The 15,317-nt window shown below is 33.6% G+C and overlaps 1 protein-coding gene across 2 annotated transcripts in view; it reads right to left on the bottom strand.

Moving 5' to 3' along the window:
- NHLRC2 (NHL repeat containing 2) overlaps positions 1 to 15,317 on the bottom strand; it is a 58,070-nt gene that overhangs the window by 20,512 nt on the left and 22,241 nt on the right. For both annotated transcript variants that reach the window (XM_090278638.1, XM_090278639.1), the window contains exons 5-6: positions 11,005 to 11,134; positions 120 to 219 (exon numbers count right to left, since the gene is read on the bottom strand). In XM_090278638.1, the coding sequence (XP_090134764.1) occupies positions 120 to 219; positions 11,005 to 11,134 (230 nt within the window). The remainder of the gene's footprint in view (positions 1 to 119; positions 220 to 11,004; positions 11,135 to 15,317) is intronic.

Genomic DNA, 15,317 nt, shown 5'->3' with positions numbered 1-15,317 from the left:
GGCACGTACCCCACACATCCTGGCTGGCACAGAGAGTTTGAGAGGACGGACACTTGGGAAAGGGAATTCTGTGAACTCCAAGTTGTGCAATTTACCCAAAAAGAGATGGTGCCACTTACTTTTTCTTTGGTAGTCGGCAATCGTCCAAGAGAAGTGCCCATATCTGATGAGTCCCTGCCATGGCTAGCCACAGAATATCATCTCTTTGGACCTCTAAATCTTTATAAAAATAAAGAGTAAACATTATATATGTATTTGGTTAATACAAAAACACCAACTTTTTGAGAAATTTAAGGGAAGGCAGCAATATGTTTATAAATAATCTGATAGAAGAAAACAAAAATATTGCAATGTTTTGAGTTGTTTTTGAAAATTTTCTATTTCCCTTGTCAAAGATATACTTCTTTAGACTTATAAATTTACCTATAAATTCATGGAAATCCAAACTATCCTTAATAGTAATATGTCCCTGCTTCTCTGCGAACAATGTTTTTAAACATTTGATTTTTTATTTTATGTGATAAAAGAAATAGGTTGACACAAACTTTCCAAAGAAACTGGCAGTCAAATACCCAGCACTACCTACCTAAATTATATACTTTAGTAACAGGTTCTTTGAACAACTTCTCATAAAAAAAAACTGTCTCTTTTAATAGCTTAAGAAATGTGTATTTCTGCCATATTATCTGCTTTTAGACTTAGATACACATCACAACTGCTATTTAAATACCAACTGTTTAATTTGTTAGGAAACTTTTTCAGAAAGATATAGCTGATATGCGAAAAAAGCTAAGGGTACAATTTATTACAATATAGCTGTTTATAAAAATAAAGAAATGTTTACTGAAGTTAAATAATTAAAATGAATAAGTTGTAAAAATTAATTTACAACCTATTACAATGTGACAAAGCTCTACTTCTCAAATTAATCTTATTGTTAAAATAATTAAATATTTTAATTTTAGATGTATTCTGAGGTTACTTTTACATGTAACAGACATTTTAACTAAACTAACTTGCTCAGCCATATACACTAAACAATTATCTTAGAAAAGCTATTTTATTTATATTTTCTTTAACTTCAAGTCATTTGTATTCAAAAGGAACTTTTCTTTCTTAACTTGCATTACTTTCAGGTGCCTTTCAATTCAACAGTAAAAAAACTGATGATGATGGTTCTCAAACTGTGGTTGCTAGTGCCGAGCACTTCGCAGAGAGCATCACTCACGTTTTCTCAAAGCCCCAGGAGACAGGTAGCTCTAGGAGGTCCTTTTTATAGGTGAAGAAACTGATTAGAGAGGTTAGGTAACTTGCCAGGATCACAGAGCTAGTACATGAAGGAAGGGATCTTAACCCAGGCAGTCCAACTGAAAAATCTATTTCACATGCTTTTTTCTCTGTATTCTTAATTACTATACTATAAAATATGAAGGAAAATAGTTTATTTCAATTTAATTTTTCATAGCCAAATATTTTTTAAACATACATTGTATTAAAAGTGACAATGGCATCCACATATTTTGGGGAGTCGGTCTGTTTAGTTATTTTAAAATTAGATCAAAGCTTTCATGATTATTTAACTGTGGCCCTTCCACGGAAGGACAAAGCGGGAAGGTGACGACTATAAGCCAAAAGAGAGCTCTCACCGGAAACCAGTCATGCTGGCACCTTGACCTTGGACTTCTAGCCTTCAGAACTGTGAGAAAATAAATTTCTGTTGTTTAAACAACCCGGTCTGTGGTATTTTGTTATGGCAGCCCGAGCTGACTAAGACATTCCCCTGAGAATAGAAATGAGACAAGGATATCTGCTATAAACACTTATTTAAGCATCATATAAAGGTCCTAATATGTACAACAAGAAAAAGCAGCAGCAAGTATGAAGGTAAAACTATAATTATTAGATGATAACGGACTTTTAAAGCCTCTACCTTGCCAAAGAAGAGCTGGTATATACGTGGAAGGCCAAATCAGGTCTCCGTTACCTAGTTCTCCAAACAGGTCAGTCTAGTTCAGCTAGGGTCTACTATATAAGGACAAAAGCTTCACAGTCTTGGTCTCTGTGTACTTATTTCCTTTAAAAGCTTAAGGAATGAGAAAAAGTGACCAGGCTGTGTCAGGTCAGGAGTCAGGTGTTTGTGATTCTATCTATCAGTTAATGATGGTGGTGGTGGTGGTCATCAAAATGACAACCATTCAGAACACTTCCTATGTTTAAGGTACTAAGATAATAAACACTTTATATGAGGTATTTCCTTTAATAATTTAACATTTCCTTCCAACCTTAGCAAATCTAGTATCATCTCTATTTTATAAAAATGGTGAAATTCAAAGGAGTTAGATGATTCATTGAAATTCACACAACTAACCTTGAAGAACAATCCATCAGTAAGCCTGATTACAGATTATTAGTGTTATCAGAATGCAGGAATATAGAAGTGAGCCTATGCTCCTCTGGCCAAATCTTGCTTCCTTGGTCTCTTCTTCCTCCCTTCTGCCTCTGCCCCATGATTTAGCTCTGGCTTCACGAATCCAACTGCACTGTCATTGTGTGATCAGAAAAGCGATCTGGTCAGATAAACAAGACTTTTTACTCCAGGTTCACTCCTTCCTCACTTCTCTCCCTATAGCTTCTGGCTGGATAATCCTTTGCAGGTAGTTTTTCCAGTCCCTTGTCTTTTCATTTTTGGTTTGGTTCAGCTTCTCAACATCACTTTGTGACTTTTATGATGAGACTCCATTCCTACCTCAACAATGATAATTACAAACATTTATATATTAAACATTATATGTGCCAACCACTGTTCTAAGTGCTTTCTTATACGTATTCTCATAATTCTCACAGAATGCCTTCGATAGGTACTATTAGTATCTTTAATTTAGATGAGGAAATTGAGACATAAAAAGTCTAAGTAACTGGTTCAAAGTCACACAACTACTAAGATGTGAAACTAATTAGAACCCAAGCAGTCTGGATCCAGAGTCCTAACTACCACGCTATACGGTCTTTCAAAAAGTGTTTATCTGCCCAATCATTTCACTGAGGGCTGAAGAATTTGTTCTTACAAATAAAACGAGAGTTAAAAAAAAAAAGTAGTATGACATTTATAATATCAAACTAAAAAGTCATAATAATAATTTATACTATTTATCCTGGATTTTAAAATCTAAAGCACATAATTGTATCATTGAGTATGGGTTAGGGTTAGGGTTTTGTTCCCTCCAACATGAGTGTGTAACAGTCATGAACATTTCAATTTTAAATTTAGAGTACATACACTTACTATCACTGTCTTTGAACAGTCACAAATTTAAAAAGGAACCCTGGCTGGTGTGGCTCAGTGGAATGAGTGCTGGTCTGTGAACCAAAAAGTCGCCAGTTAGATTCTCGGTGAGGGCACATGCCTGGGTTGCGGGCCAGGTCCCTGGTTGGGGGTGAGAGAGAGGCAACCAATCCACATATCTCTTGTACATTTCTGTTTCTCTCCCTTTCTTTCTCCCTCCCTTCACCTCTCTCTAAAAGCAAATAAAATCTTAAAAAAAAAACAAAAAACTAAAAGCTAAAAAGGTTTTTTGAAGGCAAAACCCTCGTAATTATTGTATCAATGAGGATTAACTGAAGTTTCAGAAACAAGAATAAAATCAGTAAATGAAATATAAAAATGAAAAAATGACCTGCAATCCTGCTTTTAAATATCCCTTGCTATTTTAAGCAACTATGATCAAAATAGACGTTACTGATTAGAACCCTCAATAGCATTTGTGAAATCATCTATTAGTGTAAATAGTTTTTCTCCACCGTCTCTAAACCTCCTACTAAGCAAAGCCTTAAGCCACTAGGAAAAAGCAGCAAAGCCTGCTGTCACGCCCAGGGCACAGGAAAAGACTAATCTGAGAAGTGGAAGGATAGAAGAAAAAAGTCTCTCTACCTCTGGGCTGGGGCAGGGAATTGTCTTTGGCCAAAGAATCCATATTGACACCAAACAGGGGTTCCCTACTGCTGGGGCAAAAGCAGGAAGCTCTTCAAAATCACTCAAGAGATTCAAGGCAGAGTTTAGCTGCCACAGAGAGAAATGAGAGCAACAACGAGGAAAAGCTCCCCACCTCCTTTCATGGGCCCTGGGCACACAGGGTCTCCCTAAGACTGAGGCTGATTAGAGCAACTGATAATGCTCCCTTAGCGCCCATGCAACCTGGTACAGAATCATAAGCAGCGAGAGTGGAGCTGCAAGAGTGAAGAGAGAGGGAGAGAACCACTCTGTGGCTCAGCTGAGGCGGAGTACTAACCCTCCAGTCTCCAGGCCCCCAAACTCAGGCAACACCAGCCCACAGCGGGAGGAATTCAAAAACTATGGTGAACAATATGAAACCCTTACGCAGCCCAGCTTCTGACTACATTGACTCAGCCTCCCATAATAATTGCATAAATGCTGTTGACCTCAGCTTCTATAGTTTCACACAAGATGACTGTAATTTATTTTAAAATAAAAAACATAAAGGGGGCAAAATGAATGAATAAATAAAATCCACCACCCAAATTAAACAAAAAGACCCTACTGAAACCAAACGAGAAAACATTTTCAAGAGACAAAGCAATCAACAGAAACAGACTCAGAGATGATCTGAAATCTGCAACTACATGACATGGGACTTTGAAACTACTATGCTTACTATGTTAAAGACTAGCAAAAAATGTGGCCAACATACCTAAATAGGAGCGGAATTTAATCAGATGGAATCTAAAAAACAGTAATATAGAAATGTCATAAAATATTTCAGATGGAAAATTCCTTCAACAGTCTCATCAGCTGACTAGACACAGCTGAGGAAACGATGACCATAAAGATAAAGCAATAAAAATTATCATACTGAAACACAAAGAGGAAAAAAAGGGTAAAATAAAAAATACAATATGTAAAAAGTGCTGAATATAATATCAGAGTCTAACATATGAGTAACTGAAATCCCCGAAAGAGCAGAAAAAATATTTGAAGAGATAATGAGTGAGAATTTTTTCCACAATAATGAAGGACATCAAACAGACTTAAGAATTCTAAGCAGAAAAACTCCTAAACGTATCAGCCAAACTGCTGAAAACCAAAGAGAAAATCTTGAAGGGAGCCAGGAAAAAAACACACTTTACTTACATAGAAACTAGGGGAAAAAATAAATCAGACCTCTTAATTAATACTATGTAAGCTATAAGACGATGGAATGACATCTTTAAAGTATCAAAGAAGAAAAAAGAAAGTCAATCCAGACATATGGAGTAAAAATATCTTCCAAAAATGAAGGCTGAATACTTTTCCAGACTCCCCCCTCGCCCACAAAAAAAGGCCAAGAGAAATCACTGCCAGCAGCCATCTGCTACAAGAAATGCTAAAGGAAGTTCTTTAGCCAGAAACACTATTATTCAAGGACACTTGGGACTAAAAAAAACCCCAGACAATTTGGAAAGCACTTTGGCAGTTTCTTATAAAATTACACATTTATCATATGACCCAACAATTTCATTCCTAAGCATTTTCCCAATAGAAATAAATGTTATACTTATGTTCACATAAAAACCTGTACTTATAGGGACTTTAATAATGATTGCTGTAAACTAGGGGCGCCAGAAATGTTTATCAACTGATGCATTAATAAACTGTGGCACAGCCAAATAATGAAATATTACTAGACAATAAAAAAGAACCAACTATTGATACATGCAGCAACAGGGATGATTCTCAAAAGCATTCTGCTGAATGACGTAAGCCGGACATAAAAGACTATACTAAGGATCAAGAAATACGTTGTTGTCAATGGCTGAAGAGGGTGTTGGAGGTGATGGGAGGGAGACTGAGCAAAAGGTCACGAGAAAAGTTTAGGGGTGATGGGAATATTCTACATGTTGATTGTAGTAATGGTTATAAGACTGAATATGTGTGTCAAAATTCATATAACTTATACCTAACAAGGGTGAATATTATTTTCTGTAAATAACAGACTAAAAGACAGCTTTTAAAAACCTTATAACTACCAAGCCAATGTGATAAGAATCATCTCAAATTTTAGACAACAAATACAACTCCTTTTAGTTTAATTAAATAAAAACACACCAGTCATACTGTGTAACATTTTTTCCTCAAAAATTCTGTATCATCTGATTTTAGAGGGTGAATGTTTTTATGGTATTTTATAGCACATTAATGGAACCCTGTGAAACATATCTAAGCACGTAAGTACCAGCACTGTAGATTATAAGACTAGCATACTAAATAGTTGATTTCAATCATAAAAGGTTGTATAAGAACTGCTAAATGTCTATCTAAGGGAAATACTGATTAAAAGGCCAAGGAAGGTGAATGAGATTCAGGCACATTATCCTTTCTATAAATGATTCTAAATCAGGGAAAGTCTACTTAGAGAACAGTGGGGGTTTTGAACCTTATGATAAAAAATATCTCAGGTTATTGTCTGACATGAGTAGTCATGCATTTTAAGAAACATGGCAGAGTTTCTGCTGAAAATGAATTTATTGTAGTTAGTAATTACTTTCAGTGCATTATGTAGTTCTGACCATATTTAGAGTGATAATCCAAAACCAACAAAGATGAAATCATCACTTCTGTAAAAATCACTTTAAGTTATTTTATCACTGTAATGGCATAATTAGGTTAAATATTCAAATACTAATTAAAATATACACAGAAACACATTTATATATTACATGTATTACATGTTTCAAATAATCAGAAGTATTTCAAGTACCTTTGTTTAGTAACTGGGTCTCTTGGTAGGGTATATATTTAATGATATATTAGTCCTTGTTATTTTTCATTCTCTTGATCTAATCTATTTTGACTAATATATGAAGTTATCAGAATACTTACTCTATTTTTCATATTTTACCTCCAATAATGCCATTCTCAAATTCCTAACCATGGTAGAATTTCAGAAACATTTTATCAAATGCTTAAAATATTAAAAAACCTAAGTATTTACAAGAACAATTTTTCTCAGCCACAATCCCCTTTAAATTGTTTAATCCCAAATCTGTTTAAACTAGTACAATTATGTAATTCAAATTTATATGAACCAATTCAATATGAATGTAAAAAGGAAGTTGTTTCTATGAAGACAAAGTTGAATACTTTGGAAAGACTCAAGAAAAATGTGGCTAAGTCAAATTGGTCTTGAATTAGGGGTGGTCCTACATCAAAGACTGGCTAAAAATTATACATTTATAGTTCATAAATTAAAATAAAGCATTTTTAGTTTTATGATTCTGATTAATAGGTTTTTTTTCCCTAGCATAAAAATTATCATAGCCAATCACTTCAGTAAGGGATTCTACTGTATTTATTTAGTTCTACTTTTTTAAATCCTTACCCAAGGACATGCTTATTGATTTTACTGAGAGGGGGAGGGAGGGAGAGAGAGAAGAAGAGAAACATGATGTGAGAAAGAAACATCAGCTGGTTGCTTCTCATGTGTGCCCTAACTGGGGACCAAACACACAACAAGCCAGGCATGTGTCCTGACAGGGAACCAAACCTGTGACCTTTCAGTTCATGGGATGGTGCTCCAACCAACTGAGCCACACAGGCCAGCACTATTTACTTCTACTTTTATTACAATTTACAAAGAAATAAACCCTAATAAGATAAATGCATTTAAAATCAGTAAGAAAATTGAAGCAATGGGTAAATAAGGTAGAAAGCAGATGAAGTTATACTAATAATAAAAATTGAATGTCATGTTTCCATTACTCTTTGCTTAAAGATAAATTGGTCTCAGTTTCCTAGCATTCAATACAATGCAAACACAATCATTTATGACATTCAAATTTTCTAGGAGCTTAAAAACAAACCTGACACTTAGGAAAAAGTGTAAATGTCTATAATACTGGATCAGAAAAAAATTGTCCAGTCAATAATCAGAGACATTATTTAAAAGGCAATAACTGAAACCACCAGCAAATCCTATAGTAAAAATAGGAACAAGGCCTATATAGGGCTGTGTTTTGATGAAATACATAGTATGAAACACATACACAAACCTATAAATATAAATGAATGTGATTTTATGTGTTGATATATATTTTTAGTAAATGACATGTTACCAAAATACAGTTCAATAAAAACAATTGTAAGGAGAGCAAATATTCTATGATCGAATTTCCCCATACTCTGACAATACATTAAGCCAGGATTAGATTTTAAAGTAACTTAAATTAGTAGCTCTTAAAATGTTTTTGGGTAACATACCACTTTGAAACTCTTGATGAGATTCTGACCAATTTCTCCAAATCTTAAAAAGAATTTCTGGGAAGTTTAAACTATAAAGCCTGACCATCAATGTTAAAAACTCTTAGGCTAGAGTGGTCATTGTGATTATAAGCCCTTCACACAGTGCTTGGATACCTTTTTCTCTCAGCCAACATTTTGAAAGGTGCTGAGTTTAAGTGCATTCAAGATTACTCGTCCTCTTGCCAAGTACCTGAAGTGAAGCTATTTCAAGCTGTAAGTTAAAGAGCCACATGCTTATAATGATCTGTTGAGTTAAGTAAGGTAGGACTCACTTCCTTTACTGAAAACTGAGCTTAATAATGACACAAGCCTCAGAGAGCATGTCACTCCAGCTGGAAGTGGAGGGAGGACTCAATAGAATCAAGATATTCCTTGGAAAGCAATTTTGGTGCATTCTCAATACAAGACAAACAACCAGAAATTCCATGCTATAAAGTATGATAAAAAAAACTTTTAGCCTAGAAAAATCAAGCACTCCTTGGCCATTAAATAAATCCAACTTAGGAAAGTATCCAGTACAGTGTATCCTGTTTATAAACAATGCAAATCCTGATATGTGTGACAGATTGAATTATTGGTCTAAATTCCTCACTCCTGTGTAGTAGTAGGATATACCCACACCTCTGACATGGCCTCACTGTAGGCAAGGTGCCTATCCCTGCTCCGTAACTTTGAGCTTAGTTATGTGACTTGCTTTAATAACAGCAGGTAAGCAGATATGACATAGCAAAGGCTTAATATGTGTAACTGGGCTTCCTGCCTTATGCTCCCACCTTTTGCCAAAAGAATGTGCCCAGGAAGCTACTGGTCCGAGGAGAAGGAGAAACAAATGGAGCAGATGTGTACCCAAGAAACACCCTGAAACCAGCCCGGGCTCTACCTTGACCAGCTGAGCCCCAATCCCATATGTGAATGAGAAATGAAAGTTTAGGTTTGTATGAATTTTGGGATGATATCTTATGAAGTATTATTGTGGTAGTTATTGGCAGATACCATAAATACAGGCTGTTAGTTGCAAAATGTAAAAATCAATAACTGAATTCTATATGGACTAGTAACTATAAATCATTGAGGGCTCACACACTAACGGCAGACATTTTTTTCCTTGGGGAGGGTAACAGCACACGAAAGTAACAATTCTCATTCACTTTGACTATTTTACTGATAGGAATGATTCAGACTATTTTTCCACTTATAAGATTTATGTTGAAATAGGCAGGAGTGTTAAGTCCTACTGGTGATGAGTATTTTGAACACTGAATTTATTTAGAATTGCTGGTACTTGGTGACAGAAAGAAGACTGGGTTGTAGTTAGTTTTACCGCTACAGTATTTCAAATTGTCTGCATGTAATCTACTCCCTTATTGTAGTGGTTCTCAACCTGTGGGTCGCGACCCCTTTGGGGGTCGAACAATCCTTTCATAGGGGTTGCCTAAGACCATCCGAAAACACATATATATATATATATATATATATATTACATATTGTTTTTGTGATTAATCACTATGCTTTAATTATGTTCAATTTGTAACAACGAAAATACATCCTGCATATCAGATATTTACATTATGATTCATAACAGTAGCAAAATTACAGTTATGAAGTAGCAACGAAAATAATTTTATGGTTGGGGGTCACCACAACACGAGGAACTGTATTAAAGGGTCACGGCATTAGGAAGGTTGAGAATCACTGCCTTATTGATTGCACTTGGGACGTACTGTAACCCCTTCCCCACTTGGATTATTAAAACACAGAACTCCAAAAATGAAAATCTAAAAAAAGAAAACTTATGCAAAATTACCTAAGTTATATATATTAAGTACAGATGGTACCAAAAGTTCATTTAGTTATTTTATGAATATTAATTACAATGAAAAAATTAAGGTCTCTGAATTGTAAGCAAATTAGCATCATAATAGAAAATTATCTCAAATGTAAAGCCATTCAGCTAAACTGATGCTTAGTCACTCTATAAATATATTAAGACCACACAAACCACTTAGTCCCAAATTCCATTTTCAATATATTCTACTAACTTACTTTATTCATTGCTCTGGTTTTAGACATGTAGATAGCCATCTCAGTATCACTGAGGGCCAATGAAAAATAAAGAGTACTTATGCCCCTGGATCATTTTATAGCCAATTAATGTAGGTAATAAAGATTGTAAAGATAATGTCAATCTTATTCATTATCAGAATCTACAGAATTCAGTAGGGTAAAGTTTTAAAAAAATTATTGAAAGGAAGCTATCATGTTTCAATACAAATTTTAATAATCTAAAAAGAAAAAGCAACTCATTTTTTAAACTTAAACTAGAAAAATGACATTGTTATATGGTATAGTTCATGAATAATCTTTTGAACTTCTGAAACTATATAATACTTCTAATTTAATAATATTCAGATCTACATTAACTGGAAGCTATGGCTAAGATGAGATTCTTCAATGTTAATTTAGAGTAATATATATTCTATTATATGTGTAAAATAGAATACGTAATGTTATACATATAATAATATACACTCTATCTTGTATACATTACTGCTGGCTTTGCTTTTACACAATTAACAAATCTCAAACCATAGATATAAAAGTATAAAATTACTAGAAACAGAAGTAGTTCAAATGACAGCCCCAGAATATTTTTAAAATCTTATGTTTATCAAGCAAAGTTTACTTATAATTTATATTACAAGTTTACATACCTGATGATCCCCAAACGACATCCCACGGGGAACTAATGGGCTGTTCCTCTCCTTTAGCTCCACCTTCTTTATCTGTACCTTGGATCCCAATGCCAGCTACGGTGCTTACCATCTCAGCTTCTAAGTCAATCTGCAGAAATTAATACATACTTTATGCAATGCATGTTCCTTTCTATTTTCTGTTGGTACATGAAGATTTTCAAGTACTTGCAACACAAATACCCTTTCTTTAAAAAGATAAAAAGCTTAAAATAAAGCTCATCAAGTGTAGGGTAATCTTGTTATTCAAAGAGCACAAAACTCAGTCCTTTTCATTCCTTACCCATCCAGCCCCCCACTTTCCTCCTCATTATGCTTCTACTGGAACTGGTGTTGATTGCATCTTAACTATAAAATATTTTAAAGGTAAGTGCAATTGGAACTCTCATACATTATTGGTGGGTAGATTGATAGTTGGATAAAATATGTGATAAAGCAAGTAAGTGAAATGTTGATAGTAGATGGTGTGTGTATGGATCTCTGCTGCAAAATTCTTTTAACTTTTTCTGTGTTTGAAAATTTTCGTGGTAAAATGTTGGGTGAAGGATCTCAGGAGGTGAAACTAGAACATCCTTTTTTCAGTTTATGTACTGGAGGCAATACACTGTAGTAGAGCTAGAACTGCCTGTGTTCAAACCCCAGATCCTGGACTTACTAGCTGTGGGATCTTAAGAAAGTTACATAATGATTGTGCCTTAGTTTCCTGTAAAAGAATAAAAATCACAGTCATTATGAGGATGAATGGATGGATGACACCTAGATCAGTAATTTAGCTCTATATGTGTCCTTTACTAGCCAGGCATCATTGAAATACATTTAAAAAGGAAATATAAATGACCCACAGTTCATTGTTACATCTTCTTTTGAAAAATGTCTGTTCAAATCTTAGACCCATTTTTTATTGGGTTATCGTCTCCTTTTGTAGTTGTAGGAATCTTTATATTTCATAGATATTAATTCCTTCAAAGATATGTTTTGGGAATTTTTAGATTATGTTTTGACAACCTGTGGCTTTTGGATTACTTTTTTAACAGTAACTTTTAATGAGCAGAAGTTTTAAATTTTGATAAATTCGAATTCATCACTTTTTCTTTTATGACTCTGTGTGTGTGTGTCTTGTCTTTGGAAACCTCTGCCCACCTGCAAGTCATAAAGATATTCTGTTTTCATCTGAAAGCTGTAAGATTTTAGTGCTTAAATTTAGGTCTGTGATGCATCCTGAATTTGTTTCTATACTGTATGTGAGGTAGCGGTCATGTTTCTTTTCTTTCCCTTCATGGGTATCCAGTTGTTCAAGCACAATTTGCTAAAATGACTTTCCTTTCTCCCTTGGCTGATTTGATGCTTTTCAGAAAATCAAATAACTGTATTTAGTATGATGTTTCTTCTAGGCACTTCATTCTTTTTTTTAATCTATATATTCTTAAGAAAGTACCACGGTCTTGATTATTGTAACATTATAATATATCCTGAAATCAAATACTGTTAAGTCTTTTAACTGTTCATTTTCAAGATTATTTTAGATGTAATAAATCCTTTATTTTGCACTTTCATGTAAAATTTGGAACCCATTTGTTATTATCTACAAAAAAGTCTAATGGAGTTTTGACTGGGATTGTACTGCATCTAAAGATCAATTTGAAAAGAGCTGACATCTTAATATTGAAACTTCCAATCCAATACTGAATTAATTTTTCTCAGCAATGCTTTATAGTTTGAAGTATACAAGTCTTGTATGTATTTTATTAAATCTGAATTTATTCTAAGTATTTTATATTATGGTGCTATTATAACTAGAACTTTAAAATTTTAATTTCCAACTGACTGTTAGTAGTTTATAAAAACACAGTTGATCTTTTTATATTGACTTTGCATTCTGCAACCTTCCTAAATTTTCCTACTAGTTCAAGTAGCTTTTTCATAATTTCTTAGAATTTTCTATGTATATGACATGCCATTGGCAAATAAAGACAGTTCTTCTTTTGTAACCAGGATGCCTTTTATATTCCTCTTTGATGCCTTATTATACAATGGCTAGTACTTAGTACAATGTTTAATATGCATGGTGAGAGTGGGGATCCTTGCCTTGTTCCCAATCTTAACAGGAAAAGCATTCAATATTTTGCATTTAGTGTAGCTAGAGGCATTTTGTAGATGCCCTTTATCATATTCACAATGTTCATTTCCTTCTCAAGTTTGCTAATTTTTATCATGAATAGGTATTACATGTTTTTAAATGCTTTTCTGAATACATATAGTAATCAGTTATTATCTTCGATCCTTTACTAGGATGAATTACACTGATGTAGCAATATCCTCCAGCATTATTTTTAGTGACATCTCTAAAATCTTTTAAAATTGTAAAGAATACTAATATAACCTTATCTATATTTTTACTGAAAAAATGCAATAGGCAGCTAGGAATAGGCCCTTGAAATAATCTTGATTTAAGAAATGTATCATAGAAATTGACCTAACAACCAAAGAATTCCTCTTGCAGAAAGCCCCGGGTCCAGGTGATGTTACTGGAGCATTCTAATGAATGTTCAGAAATATTAATTCCTACGTTAGACAAATTTTTCCAAAAGTAGGAAAAAAGAAAAAGAAAAAGAAAGAAAACTAACCAGCTCTTGATTCCAAAACCAGGTTACAATAGTACAAGAAGATATAGAGCTATTTAATTTATAAACATGAATTTTTAAATACTAAATATAATTTTGGATAATCAAATCCAACTTGACTTTAACAAATTTATCATTAAGGTTTATCCCAGGAATGAAAAGATGGTTTAACATAAAATAATCCATTAATATAATTAATCACATCAACATACTGAGGGCAAAAAATTTACATAATTACTTCAATAAATGTAGGAAATTTACTTTATAAAATTATATAATAAAATAATTCTTAGCAACTAGGAATATAAAGTCCCTTTGCTTCATCCATATTTTTTCCCAAAGCTACAGAAACTTAAACACTGGAGAAAATTTACACATATTCCCTTTATGATAATGAGCATGACAAAATACCCACTATCACTGCTGATATTCAAAAGCAATAAAGATTCGATCCAGCAATATAATAAAACAGGAAGGGCATAAAGAAGGGAAAATATAAACCTGCCATTTGTTTTTTGCAAACAACATAATTATTTATACGAGAATCAAACAGGAGTTTTTTGCAGAAATGGATAAGCTGATTCTAAAATTCATAGGGAATTTTAAGGGACCCAGAATAACCAAATGATAATTGAAAAATAAGACTGTGAGAAGTCATACTTAAATGACTTCAAAACTTACTAAAAGTCACAGCAATCCAACCAATGTGGTATAGATCCATGGAATAGACTTGAAAATTCAGAAATAAAACAATGAATGTATGAATAACTGATTTTCTACAAGTTTGCCATGATTATTCAATGGAGAAGGAACAGTCTCTTCAAAAAATGGTTCTGGGGGAATTTGATACCCACATGCAAAAGAATGAACTGGATTCCTACACCTCACACCATATACAAAAACTAAGTCAAAATGCATCAAAGACCTAAGTGTAAGAGTCAGAACTATAAAACTCTGGGAAAAAAAAAAAAAAGAGTAAATTTTTGTGACCTTGAATTTGGCAATGGATTTTTACATTTTGATACCAAAAGCGTAAGCAATGAAAGAAAAACCAATAAATTGGGAATCATCAAAATTTAAAATTCAAAAACATGATTAAAAAAGTAACAAGGAAAACCACAGAAAGCGATTTGTAGCTAGAATATATAAAGAACTCTTACAACTCAATAATAAAAAAACACAAATAACACAATTTAAAAACTGGCAAAGAATCTGAATAGACACTTCTCAAAGGAAGATATGCAAGTGGTCCATAAGCATAGGAAAAGATGCTTGATTGACATCATTACCCATTAGGGAAATGCATATCAAAAGCATGAGAAACCACTTCATACCTAGTAGGATGGCTAGAATTTAAAAAAATGGAAAATTCACAAGTATGGTGAAAATATAGAGAAATTAGAACCCATCTATATTGTGGGTAGAAAGGTAAAATGGGGCAACTACTGGGAAAACAGTTCAGCAGTTTCTCAAAAAGTTAAAACAAAGTATAAAACATATGACTCAACAACTTGCGTACATAAGTATCAACCCACAAAAAATAAAAAATTATGTCCACACAAAACTTGTACAAGAATTATTTATTCTAATAGTCAAAAACTGGAAACACTCTAAACGTTCATGAACAGGTGAATGGACAGACATGATGTGGTA

The sequence above is a fragment of the Furipterus horrens genome, unplaced genomic scaffold (genome assembly GCF_987537825.1).
Source record: "Furipterus horrens unplaced genomic scaffold, mFurHor1.1.pri manual_scaffold_5, whole genome shotgun sequence".
NCBI classification, from domain to species: domain Eukaryota; kingdom Metazoa; phylum Chordata; class Mammalia; order Chiroptera; family Furipteridae; genus Furipterus; species Furipterus horrens.
This window is presented reverse-complemented; position numbering and strand designations above follow the sequence as displayed.